Source organism: Nuphar pumila, chromosome 13, assembly GCF_984573655.1.
Source record: "Nuphar pumila chromosome 13, dmNupPumi1.hap1.1, whole genome shotgun sequence".
Lineage (NCBI taxonomy): Eukaryota > Viridiplantae > Streptophyta > Magnoliopsida > Nymphaeales > Nymphaeaceae > Nuphar > Nuphar pumila.
Genome location: NC_143261.1, coordinates 77,933,211 through 77,947,397, shown reverse-complemented (window position 1 = coordinate 77,947,397; position 14,187 = coordinate 77,933,211). Strand labels below are relative to the sequence as shown.

General features: G+C 37.7%; 1 protein-coding gene across 1 annotated transcript; it reads left to right on the top strand.

Moving 5' to 3' along the window:
• The first annotated feature begins 1,240 nt into the window (after positions 1-1,240).
• LOC149818813 (UDP-glycosyltransferase 83A1-like) lies at positions 1,241-8,121 on the top strand. The gene is made up of 3 exons (XM_089986299.1): positions 1,241-1,727; positions 2,547-3,424; positions 7,819-8,121. Exons 1-3 carry the CDS (start codon positions 1,241-1,243, stop codon positions 8,119-8,121), a joined length of 1,668 nt encoding a protein of 555 aa, XP_089842425.1.
• The last annotated feature ends 6,066 nt before the right edge of the window (positions 8,122-14,187 follow it).

The following is a 14,187-nucleotide window of genomic DNA, read 5'->3' as shown; positions in this document are numbered from 1 at the left end:
CATGCATGATTAGCAGCACAATTTTTTTGCGTTAAATAGGTATTTAGTGGCAGTAAAGACCATTTTTTCCCATACATTCAGTGGCCAAAGACTGCCACTAAATGTCTTTTTTAAATACACTTGGGCTCACCTTGTGCGTCCGATTCATTTTTGATGAAAAGAGGGTGATACCTCATTTCGATATATATATGAGATATCTGCAATAAATTGCAAACTTTAAGCACCAAATCTAGCATGATATTGTGTGGATAGAATAGTAGTTCATTTTTTTTTGGATCAGAAAGCTCGGGTTAGGCAGAACCTGACCAGTTATACATCAAAGAAGGATTACAAGACAGAAGGAAACTAGTCTTGTGGTTTTTCTTTCCAATAAAAATCACATCCAATGACCTCAAGTTTCTCAAGATGCACCGGGATGTAGATGCATTCCTTTGGAGTCAAAACACAACGGAAATCATCGAACTGTTGGATAAAGCTCAACACTCTGAACACCTTTCCTAGCATACACTACTGAACTACACAATCACGTCTGGAGGTTTCCACAAAGAGCCTAGTGGCATCAACATCTTCCATGATCTCTCTCCACCAAACCCACTCACGAACCTTGAGATCAGCTTGTCTAATCAGCCAACCCACCTTAATGAATTCTCTCCTACTATTCCTGACAGCATAGCCAATACTCCAACCATGATGATATCTACTATAGATTGATAATTTTACCCAATCATCTAGTGGTGGCCTCCATTTGCCCGCATAGAGCCACCTTAAGCAGTCTGGATGAGATGATTGCTGCATCAACGGTGAAATATGTTCGCTAACTTTGTTAAGAATCAGAGAAACAAACACTGCATTCATTTCATTATCATCACGAAAGGTTGCTTTATTTCGAGCTTTCCACAAGAAATAAACTACGAGCTGGAAGACTTTATTTCTCAAGTTGGTGTGCACTATTTGAACATTTCATTGTTCTCAAGTTTTTTTAATATTTATTGTGGCTTGCTAGAACTCTTAAACACAAAAAACAAAGGACTATAAATGGGTGGGCTCACGTTGTACAAAAGAAATAGATCCTCAGATCTCTAAGTTGTGTTTTCAAGAGATACTCTTCACATGATAGCAATTTACTCCTAACTCCTAACGCATCCCCACCACCACTTAAGAGTCCACCAACCGATATTTGCACAATATAACCAACCTTCCCCCCTCCCTGAAATGAAATAAGCACAGGAAGAGAACAACAATGGGCATACCACATGCTCTGGTCTTGCCTTACCCAGCACTAGGCCATATCATACCCCTAATGGAGTTCTCGCATCTTCTGGCTGAGTCTGGGTGCACTGTCACCTTTGTGAGCACAGACTTTGCCCACAAAAGCATGATGGCAGCGTCCCCGGAAAGCGTTCTTGGCGACGGTAGCAGGAAGGTCCGACTTGTGACCGTCCCTGATGGCATGGCTCCAGACGATGACCGGTACCAGATAGGCAAACTATGTGACTCCATTGAGAAAGCCATGCCCAAGCCCCTGGTGGAGCTCATATCAAGAATCAATGAGAATGAAGACGACAAGGTTACTTGTGTGATTGCAGATGGGAATATGGGATGGTTCCTGGAGGTTGCCAAGGAGCTCGGCCTTCAGAGGGCTGTGGTTTGGCCAGCTTCAACATGGTTGCTGGCGATCTTCCACAGTTATCCCAAGCTAATTGACACTGAAGTTATAGATGCAAATGGTAAGGAAATTGAATCCAACTTGCTAGGACTAATTATATTTAGATTTAGGATCACATGAGATACGGCAAGTTTCATGAATTGCAGACTTCTCAATCTAAGCAAGTTCATGATGAGCCCCTATTTTTCCCTTAGTAATGGAATCATATTAACTATTAAGGCCCGTTTGTTCCCTTGCCATGGAAGGGAATATACTTTCAGGGGAAATGGCACGATTCTTTAGACTTTAAAGCATGGCTTTTCCATGAAAATCCTTTCCAATGGGGAAAAGTAAAAGGATTTTCATGTGAAATGAGGGATGCGGGGAAATGCTGCCAATGTACTGCAAGTCCAGATCAGGTGCAATCACATTGCACAAAGTTTGTGCATTAAGTCGCCCTCCATCAGGCCTTAGGCTCCACAACTGACAGGCCCTGTCCCCAATATTCAAATATGTCAGGTCGGTCGAACTGCCTTTATTTGACTTGTCCTTTGCCAATCCTTCAAAAGAACTTATTGGTTGGTAAACTCATTATCAGTTCCCAATTATTCAAGTTAGCTTTTTTCTTTTTTTTAAAGGCAAGTTGGGGTTAGGCAGACCCCTACCAGTTATACAACTATACCATTGGGATTCGAACTTGCACCTTCCCAACATAAGGTGAGGTGCACTAGCTTCTCCTACCAGACAAGCGGATCCCCGGTTGGTTATTCAAGTTAGCTAATTAAACTGGTTTTGATCTGAACTACATGTAAAAAGTAATTGAATCAAGGGCTAATTAACAACATGATAGGATACTCAAATCATGCCAGATCACATAAGGAATTTTTTTTGGTTATGGCAGGATTTCCAAGAGATTATCGTCCGGTACAACTGTCTGAGACGATGCCAGCCATGAACCCGGCTCACTTTTCCTGGCTGTGCATCGGAGATGTGATCGAGCAAGAGAAGATTTTCCACTACGTCTCAAGATGCAGCAATTCCACAAGAGATGTGGACCACATCCTTTGCAACTCATTTTTCGACCTCGAGTCACCGGCCTTCGAACTCATCCACAATGCACTTCCAATCGGTCCCTTTCTTTCTGGGACCCGAGTCGGGCATCAGCAATTTTCCTTTTGGACAGAAGACTCGGGTTGTCTTGACTGGCTTGGTCATCAACTGCCTGGCTCGGTCATCTATGTCTCGTTTGGAAGCATGGTCATGCTCAACCAGCACCAACTTAATGAGCTAGCACTTGGGCTTGAGCTCACTGGCAGACCGTTTCTCTGGGTCTCTCGTCCAAACCTCATGGATGGGTCTACCGCGGTCCACCCAGAAGGGTTCGCAGACAGCATCGTTGGCCGGGGACGCATAGCTGGGTGGGCCCCACAGCAACAAGTTCTCTCACATCCGTCTATAGCTTGCTTCGTAACTCACTGTGGTTGGAACTCAACCATTGAAGGTGTGGCCCATGGTGTTCCCATGTTGTGCTGGCCCTACTTTGCTGACCAATTCATGAACCAGACATACATAGCTGATGTGTGGAAGGTAGGGTTGGTGCTCACAAGGGACAAGGATGGAATTATAAAAAAAGAAGAAATCAAGACCAAATTGGAGGAATTGTTAATTGATGAAGGAATAAGGGAAAGGGTCTTAGAGTTGAAGGGTAAAGGGAGGATGAGCGTCATGAAAGGTGGTGATTCATCTAAGAATTTTGATGATTTTGTCAGTGCTTTGAAGGCAAACTGTAGCAAAGGCTTATCGATTTAATAACGTAGAATTCAGTGTAAAAGCATGGGACTAGTTTGAACATGAGGGTATAGGGCACTTGTGAGATAATATTTTTTTTTGTTCCCTCTGTGTATGAAAGAGGCGTATTTATATATTAACCCAACATGGGGAATGAAAGACCTCTTAAATTGATGTAACATGCACCATTAATAGTAAGTTTGATGCGTCTTTGTGCATTATTTTGAACCTAGAGGCAATGTTGTCGAGGTGTGGTCCTGTGTTCTGGCCGAACACTTATAAAATGTTCGGCCCTTTTAAAAAGGGGGCGATACAGTAAGACCCCCCTCGTTAATAGGAGTCTCCCCCTAGTTGGGCAAAACACTTGTATGTGTTCTGCCCAGAACACTATACCTACTTCCAATGTTGTCAATATGGTCTCGGACCTTGAGTCATTTTGAAAACGATTTAGGTGAATTAACCGATTCTGATTGGGAGCTGAATTGAACCGAATCGGTCAACTTTTAATCAGAAATGAAACGTGTCACAAAAATCTTAAAAATAATATTAATAATACTTAAAAATAGTTTTAACCATTTTTAAAAAAATAAGGCAAATCAGCGATGTACTGTGACGATTTCTGGCCGATATGATATGAATGGGTCCATCTGCACCGATACTGACAACATTGCCCAGAGGGTCAAATCCAAAGCTAGGTGCCAACTGACTTAGTTTGAACAGCAGGTAGGATCCAAACAGATCGATAGGTTGTGGTCCTATCTAAGTCTCTATCTGGCATGCTATTTTCTGCGGACTCATGTGCATTTGGGGTCGGATTTGGATCTGTTAACTCAATTACTATTGGTTTCTGATAGGATTTGTGTAGGCACTTTAAGTTGGATTGCATTTTTTCACACATATAGCTTGTTTTTATTCTATTTTTCCACATCCAATATATATTATCACATGTAGTTTCAGATTTTGATTCAACCTTGCCCCAATGTTGGACCTAATGATCTAACAGTTAATGTAGCAAATTGGATATGGATTCCACTTACTGGTTTTTTGATCTGGCCATCTGGGTAGAGGGAACAGAAGGGAATTGGACCCAGTTCCTTTTTATTCCTTATTTCCATGTTAAGAGTTGGGATGGATGGGAAAGATGGCTGCAATTCCAGTCATCTCTGTCAAAACACTAAGGGTCTGTTTATTTCATTCTCATGGAAGGAAAGGGCCTTCCATGGGAAAGGGCAAGGATTTTTCTAAAATCTTGCCAGGCTCAGCCTTCCCATGAGAATGCTTTCCTATGTGGGGGAGGTACGGAAGGATTTGCAGATAAAAGGTTGCAGCTGATGAGAAAAACTGGGGCATAGTTGTCGACTAAGGTACTTTCTAACCATGATGATTTGATGTTTGCTTCACTCGTGGTGGGAAAGGATAGCAAAGGGATGTCAGCTCAGCATTTTCTCATGAAAATTGTATGAAACAAACGAGCCCTAAGTAACAGGCATCCCGGTGGCAGGGGTGGAACGGATCACATGAGATGACATATATTTGGGTTTCGGGTTATGTCGACGACAAATTAGATGAAAGCCTAATGCCAGCTGGTCATTTTAGACAACATTTTTAAACATTCATGTTAGAGAATACGGGTCTGGAATAATGGGTCCAATGTAACACGTCAGAATGAAGATAAGCATGAAGGGAGATCAGCATCACAGCGTGATATGGAATGAGATCTCTACAGTTGTGGACTCAAATGTTAAGTAAAGATAATATACAAAAATAGATAGATAGATTTTGATGAATATGACAACTCAAAGCTTATCTATAATGAAAAAGGATCTCAAAGCAAAGATGTTGAAATGAGACCTCTATAAAAAAATGTACTGAGATAAATTTATAAGGAACCACTTGCTCTCTTCATGTCATTGAGAGAGAGTGCGAGAGAACCGAAATCATGGATGTTAGTACTTTTACCAAACCACGTACATTGAGCATTTGACTTCCTATTTTATGCTTGCTTGATTCTTGTTATGGTATCAGAGCATAGCAGTGAGAATGTGGAGATGTCTGAAACTAGATCATTGACTTCATCAAGAATGTTGTCTTATTATATTTGTTAATTGTAAGAAGTTCAGTTTGGAAAATGCTAGAGTTGGTTTCACAGTTGCTCATTGAAAAAAATCCATGTCATGACTAGCCCTACCATGTGATCCTTAGCTACACATCCTGCAACTTCCATTAACTTTGCCTAAAAATGCTTAATAGGTATGTGGTCATTGATTTTGCTTTTTTATTTTAAAGAACTTGGACTTTCTTGCCTTTTCATGTTATCATTAATATATTATCATCATGTGACTGAGCTGGAAAATGGTTCAACCTAATCCTTTTTTGGTGAAAAGATCCAATCTAACTTTAGATGTTCATATGTAATTGATGAATTTTGTTAGTAAAATTGATGAAGTTTTTAAATATGATATGCTACAATTTGTATTGCGGAACCTCTTTGTTCATTCTTGAATGCTGCCTCATGTCTAAAGTTGTAAAAAACAATTGAAAACTAATTTTTAGTTTTTTGTTTGCAGGTTTATAGCTTATAACGACGGAATCCATGCCTCGCCGTTATAGGCGAGATATATGTCTCATTATTATAGGTTATACCGATGAGTTAATTCTCCTCATATAGCCTATAATAGAGAGAAGGGATCTCACTGTTATAGCCTATAAGGGCGAGAATAGTAACTCGTTGTTATAACCTATAGGTAACCTATAACGGCATATATCTCGCCATTATATCCAATCTCGCCATTAAAAACAACCTTGTTGTTAAAGATTGCCACATCGTTATTGGTGTTCTTAGTTTCAACAAGATTCTTTATAGGTGTTGGTTCACCCTTTAACGGTGAGCTATAAATATGGCTGTTATTACTCCAACAAAGGTCATTTCTTTTTTACGAGAATTTTCACCGTTAAAAGCTTATAATGGCGAGAAATAGGGCAATAGTGGTGAGATATATCACCGTTATTGACCTACGTGTAGTGTCTACTGTTTCTAGTATGCAGTCTTCCTCAATTCTACAAACTAATACCCTGCAACATTTACTGTCAGTTAAACTCATGGTAGAAAATTACCTATTGTGGGAGTCCCAGTTTATCGTCTTAAATACTTATGATCTTCTCGTGTATTTGGACAGCAGCAAGAGTTGCCCTCCTATGTTTGTGGGTGATAAGTCTGAGTCAAATACATACTATTTGATGTGGAAATAACATGATGAACTCTTGTTGAGTTAGATAATCTCATCTCTTTATGGGAGCTGGTACATAGCCAACTTTTCGGCCTCAAAACATTAAATGATGTATGGAATACACTTGAATAGTCTTACATGGCGCATACTCATCGAGGACTTTATTTTGCAAATTTTTAATGGCTTTCCTAATGAATACATGGCCTTTAAGACATCTATATCAACTACAACTTTATGGACTATTGTTATCTTAAGAAGCTCAATTATTGGACTCTCATGACCATGATGGTGAGTCCATGAACCCGTCAGCCAAACTAAGCAGCAAACAGCTATTTGGGAGACAACTATAGTTTAGGAAATCAGAAGAGGTTTAGTCAAAATAATTTTAGTAGTAACTGGTAGGAAGAGGTGGAGGCTGGTCATTAGGTAGGGGACAACAGTAACAAGGAAGAAATTTCAATAACAAATCTAAACTGACCTATCAAGTGTGTGACAAAGCCATATATATGGGCATAGGGATAGCAGTTGACCAGGGGGAAATGGAGCCCCGCCCTGCCTCACACCATTTGGACCGGGGATGGAGGACATGAAATGGGGATGGAGGTTAAAATCAAAACCCATGCGGGGATGGATTTACGCTTTCCCATGCCCCGCCTTCATCTCCGATTACCGTTAGTAAAATGCTAAAATACTTTTTATGGATGGCATTGGACCGAAGGGAAACTGAGCCCCGCCCCACCTTTCCCCATTTGAACCAGAGATGGAAGACATGAAATGGGGATGGAGGCTACAATCAAAACCTGTGCAGGGATGGAGGTGGGGATAGAGGGCAGAATTTTGAGACGGGGCGGAGGTGGAGAACTTGTCCCCTGCCCCCGCCTTGGTCCACTGTCATTCCTATATAGGCAAACAGTGCTTCAAGATTATGAATCTTAGATTGCAAGATAAACAGAGTGCACCTCAAGCGTATCTCGCTGGACAATTTTCAGTGGATGATGGCAACTGGCACCCCCATTTGGGGGCCATGCTTCACATAACAAACGACCTAAACAATCTATCCATTCATTCCAATTACAAATGGATGGATGTTGAGTGAATAAGTAATGGCTCAGGTTTGTGTATCAATTACATTGGTGCATCTCAAATTCTTAAACACAGTTCATTCTTAGACATATCCTTCATGTTCCAGAGATCACTCACAATCTTATTTATAAGTTCGCAAAAGATAATGGTGTTAGACTTGAGTTTCATCCTTTATACCGTCTTGTGAAGGATCACAAATCAGAAAAAATGCTTTTTCGATGGCAGATTCAGATTGATCATGATTTCTACAAACTTCCAATACGTCATGTGATAGGTAGAGAGGATAATAAAGGTGCATATGTTGCTGGTCTTGACAGTTTGGATCAATTGCATAAGGGACTTGGGCACCCAGCTGCAAAGATGGTTCCACAAATATGATGTGATGTTTTCAAAAAATTCAAGTCATGTTAAGAACATCATTGGTAAGAAAACAAAGTTTTTATAAATAGATGGGCGGTGGGGTGACTTTCAGGCATTGACAAAATATCTAGATACTGCAGAATTGGCCATTGGATTTCATGCCCCCACACACATGAGAAGAATGGGACAGCGGAGAGAAAGCAGGCTAACCTTGATGGCCCAAGCAGGAATTTCAAATAAGTACTGGACATGCTTTTAATACAACGGTTTACCTGAAACAGTTTACCATTAAATCTATCAAAAAATGGATGTCCTACAGAAATTCTTTTCAAAGTTCAACGAAATTATGGTTTTCTCAAAAATTTTGGGTGTGCATGCTATCCTATCCATGTCTCAGGCCATATAGGAGGTACAAATTGGACTTTAGGTCGGATCAATGCATTTTTTTGGGCTATGCCAATAATCATCATGGTTACTACTCTCGTCAACCTCTACTAAGAAGAATATTCATCTTAACGCGTATGTAGTCTTTGATGAGACCATATTTCCAACCTTGAAAGACGCCTCTCAAATGCCTGTCTAGCCTTAAGCCAAATCAACCACTGCCTCTAACCTTCTCTCCCTTACCATTTGTTGGCCAGTTAGAGAAACTCAAGAGCCCATACTACCAAACCCACCTAGTCTTATAAGTTTTATAGAATTAAGTGCTGATTTTAAAACTCAATTGGAATCATCTCCTGAGTGACCAACCTCAACACCATCACCTATTCCATTGTCCAATCCCAATGAACCAGAAAGACCAGCACAAGTTCAAACAATTAAGACTCATCCTATGATAATCAAGTTCCAAGATGGAACCCTCAAACCCAAATCCAACTTGGTCACTAAATATCCCATACCCTTGGCCTTCCTAGTTACCACCCTTGATTGGTCATGAACCCATATCCTTGAAAGAAGCCTACCAAATTCCAAAATGGTTCAACTCTTATGAAAAATAAAACATGGAGATCAGCTCCCCCATATACAAAGCAGCATGTTATAGGCTGCAAATAGATTTTTAAAATTAAGAGGAAGGCATATGGATCTTTGGAACATTATAAGGCCCAATTTGTTGCCAAGGGCTATACCCAATAATAGGGTTTAGACTACTTTAGACATTTAGTCTAGTCATCAAGCCCACTACGATTAGAATGGTTTTGACTATTGCTCTAAGTAAAAATTGGTCTATAAGGCAACTTGACGTTAATAATACGTTCATGCATGGGCAATTGACAGAAACAGTGTGAATGATACAACCCCCTAGTTTTGAATATATGAAGCATCTAAATTATGTGTCAGCTTCAAAAGGCATTGTACAGGTTAAAACAGCCTCCACGAGCCTGGTTTAAAAGACTTGGTACTTTTTCAAAAATTGGGTTTTGTGAGATCCAGAATAGACACGTCTCTCCTAATATTTAAATCCAATGATATAATTGTTTATGTTCTAATTTGTGTGGATGACATTATAATTACTGAAAACAATGATACATATTTAAATAAGTTGATCAAAACCCTAGGATCTGAATCCACTTTAAAAGAATTGGGTCCACTACACACTTTCTTGGCATTGAGGATTGACATGTTTCTGAAGGACTTATGCTTTCTCAGAAGAAGTATATTCTGGAAATTCTGCTTAAAACATCTATGGAAGGGTCAAAACTAGTTTCCACACTGATGTCATAGAACCCCTTTCCTTAATGGATCAGGATCTAAATTTCATGACACAACTCAGTATCATAGTGTAGTTGAAATGTTGCAATATGCCACTATGACACATCCAGATTTGTCTTTAAAGTGAATTGGGTATGTCAGTTTATGCATGAGCCCACTAATCAACATTGAGACACTATTAAAAGAATACTTCAATATCTAAAGCATACTCTTCATTACAGGTTTATTATAAGGCCTACCAATTTTAAATTCCATAAAAGCTTATTCTGATGCCGATTGAGTAGGATGTATAGAGCTTTGTTAAACTCACCTATATGAATTTCCTTCTCACTAAACTTGGAATAAATGTTACTTCATTCTCTATATGGTATATCCTTCACAACCGAAGTAAACATGTTAAGGCAGATATTAAGTTTGTTTGGGATAGGGTTGCTAAACAAGACATAGCCATTCGATACATTCCTATAAAGGAGCAAGTAGTTGACATCTTCACCAAGCCCTTAGTAGCTCAAGATTTTGATTGGATTCACAGTAAACTCAACATCATACCAGATGAGTTGAGTTTGAGGAGGGATGTTAGAGAATACCGGGTCTGGAGTGAGTCGAGCAAATCATAATGGGTCCAATGTAACATATCAACATGAAGATAAGCATGAAGAGATATCAATATCGCAACTTGAAGGGAAGAATGCAAAACTAGTTGCTAGATATGGAATGAGATTTCTACAGTTGTGTAGGACTCAAATGTTAAGTAAAGATAATATCCAAAATAGAAAGATAGATTGGGATGAATATGACAACTCAAAGCTTACCTATGATTTTGGATCCCTAATTTTCAAAAGATTTTAAAATGGATATTTGAAATGGACAGAAATATAAAACTTTTAAGAGATAAGGGTTTCATTCTTCAAGAATGTGAGCCTTTCCTCCTTCGATAAGCATGGATTAGCCGATTCAGAGTTGCAGCTTTTTGTCATACAGTTCCTGGCATGCGTTTTAACATACCTCAATCCGATCTCCTAAAAAAAAAGTGAGGTTGATGGTCTGTGGCACCACCAACACTAAAAGACATGAGAAAATAAGAGGAATATAAGAATTAGAGATAAACGCTTCCCAATAAATGAAATAGAATAAAATAAATTATAAAAAATGAATAAAAAAACTTACCATAGGCTTAGGTAGCCCTCTCAATGAATTTCACAAGTACAATGAATCCAATAGAGCTTTCATAGGATTAGGACTCTCAAAAGACTCTCGCCCAATAGAGTGGACTTAATAAGGCAATGGATCTAGACCAAGAGGGATGACTAATAGGCTTAGAAGGGAGATCAGGGCGCATGAATACAATAATCTTTGACAACTGTCACAGATAGACTCCAGGTTCTAGATGCTAGATATTGAAAGAGGGGGAAAGGGACCCCTATTTGTAGGTTTTCTTATGAATTTTGGACGTTAGTTGGTTGGTTTTGGATTTGGGTATCTAGATTTGACTATTGCATAACAACTTGATTCTGAATGGTTGATTGTTTAAAGTGTACTCTAATTGGCTGGTTGATTTCTTAAAGGATGAAAAATGAGGTTTTAGGAAGGCTTACTAGGCTTATCCTAAAATTTTGGAAGGTCTAATCACTAGATCTTTAGTTTTTGGAAGGTTGGGTAAGGCTTATCCTAAGGGAATAAGAAAAGTTACTGGGCTCAATAAATTTAGAAGATGAGACCTAGGGCTAGATTTTGGGTTTTAGAAAAGCTGATAAATAGAAATCTAGGATTTTGGCATCATAAGGCCCACAAAATCCTTCTCTAATGGTTAATTTGAATCTAATCAACATTTTACTGAATAAGGGTCAAGTCCAACGACAATGAAATTTGGATTATGTATAATGTTCTGAATAATTGTAATGCCCTAGAATTTTCAACCCACTTAAATAAATTTATAACCCGAAAACTTTATGATCATTTTTTTAAATATATGAAATAGGCATGGTTAAACAATCTTGAGTGGGTTACATGTGAGTATCCAAATACATCCATGTATTGAACCCAACCCTAATTTGGACTTGGGTCCTAACCCACTAGAGTAGCTAATGTAGCATTTGTATTCACAAACCATTCAAAGCAGGGAAAGATTTATGACGGACATTAAAAAGAGTTTCAAACTACCTATGCATATGTTATAAGTGTTTGCAAAGTTAATAAGTTCTAACAACAAAAAACCAGGACACAAAATAAGAGAAAAAATTGGTTCTAAACTGCCATCTCATCTGCTCACCGCAGCTGTAGCTAATCATCACTTGAAATTGTTATAATTAAGGGGTTAGACTTTATCCAGGGTAGGTACAATAACATCAGATAATTATAAAGAACCAATGCATATGAGATACACAAACACCGTAGTATGCATTTCATCAATTAACACTCATTCATGTTATGGAACATGCATTTAGTGACATAACTGTAATATCATTGCATCTAAGAAATTAAGAATATACACATGCATGCTTACCAGAATAAAACATGATAACATATGATCCTAATGAAACTGCCATTAATTGAATCATGCAAGTATCCAAATCTAATGTATATTTTATGAAGTCATGTTTTCCATTATGTGCACAAAAGGTTTTTGTTTCGATATTTAACACTCCATGGGTACACACAGGGTGACTACGTCAAGTTAAATTGAGATCATACATGGTTTATTATTCTATGGTATTTTAATACCCCTCATGACTAGTTGAAATGACTCTAAAGGGAGAAGTGCATAGACCTAAAGAAAAAAAACTCCAAAGGTAGAAATAACCAAAGATGCATGCATAACTTGTTGTAGAAGTGTGTGAGACCTACCGCCTAGGATAATCATTACCACTTGAGGATAATATTTATTAACAACAGTGTGCATCAAAGTTTGTACCACTTACCTCCTCTTCATGGTAAAAACCAAATTCGTGAACTAGGTTATTTGGTCATCTTTGTTAAGGAGTTTCATATATTTTTCATGTCACAGGTAACTAGGCATCATCCACTCATACAAGGTACGATCTCATAGTGCATATGCTTTATATTCGGCATCTTCTACCCTTTAGGGTAGGTTCTCATTTCGTTCATATAACTCATTCACTAATTATGCTCTGGTGTCTTTAAACTAATAGATAATCTTACCTATGAAGGCGAGCATAAAAAATTAGAGTATGCATGTACTTTTCATAGTATAGTGCATTGATGAACTCTGTGGATTGTCATAGACCCCCAACTCATCAAGAGTAAGCAAGCATACATGTCTCACAAATGTCACATGCCACTTATGCAAAATAATTCATTAAGGCACCATATTGATTTTTATCAAATCATATGCTCCCTTATGAGCAATCAAGTACAAGCATACAAAATAACATTGCACAATTTTATGAAATATCATGTCAACATCATGCTTTAATCGAATATGACATATTTGTTTCTCATGATAAGATTCATGAAGATTACATAGCATGATTTCTCAATTCATAACATGCATGAGCAAGATAACATGTAACATCATGTTTCATACACATAAATCATAAGCCATATTATTTATGCATACGTAAAATATTTAAGGAGTATGCACATTCTAAAAACATGAATCATGCATATTCATATATACGTAAATTCAAGCCCATAGTCATGTATATGGACAACATAGAGCATTTAAATAACTAGATTTACGAATAACTAGATTTACGTAAAACTTATACATGTAAGTTATGTATTCTCATGCATACTATAAAAACCATATGTATCTACATTATAGAGCATGTCATCAATCATGTTTATGTAAAACTACAACATGCAAGTCATGTAACATCATGCATACGTAAAAACCATACATATTCAAATCATAAAACATGTTATCAAACATATTTACATTAAACTTGAGCTTGCATATCATATAACATCATGAATATATAAAAACTATAGAGCATGTCATCAATCATTCTTACATAAAACTTAAGCATGCAAATCATGAAATCATACATAAATATCATATGCATTTCAATCATATAGTACTTAATCAACTAAGTTTATGTAAAACTTGAATATACAAGTCATAAAAACAACATACATACGTAAAAATTATATGTATTTCAAGCATATAAAATTTAAACAACTATGTTTATGTAAGAGTTGAATATGCAAGTCATAGAATTCACATACATGTGTAAAAATTATAAGTATTTTAAGCATATAGCATTTAAACAACTAAGTATACATAAAACTTGAACAACGAGTAGTAGAATAAACAACTATGTTTATATAAGAGTTGAATATGTGAGTCATAGAATTCACATACATGTGTAAAAATTATAAGTATTTTAAGCATATAGCATTTAAACAACTAAG

Excerpts from the sequence above, each read along its gene's own strand:
- LOC149818813 (XM_089986299.1), top strand. The coding sequence starts at position 1,241 with ATGGGCATACCACATGCTCTGGTCTTGCCTTACCCAGCACTAGGCCAT. Across the intron at positions 1,728-2,546 it reads TGAAGTTATAGATGCAAATG|GATTTCCAAGAGATTATCGT; the intron begins GTAAGGAAATTG and ends TGGTTATGGCAG. Across the intron at positions 3,425-7,818 it reads ATTTTGTCAGTGCTTTGAAG|TTCATTCTTAGACATATCCT; the intron begins GCAAACTGTAGC and ends TCTTAAACACAG.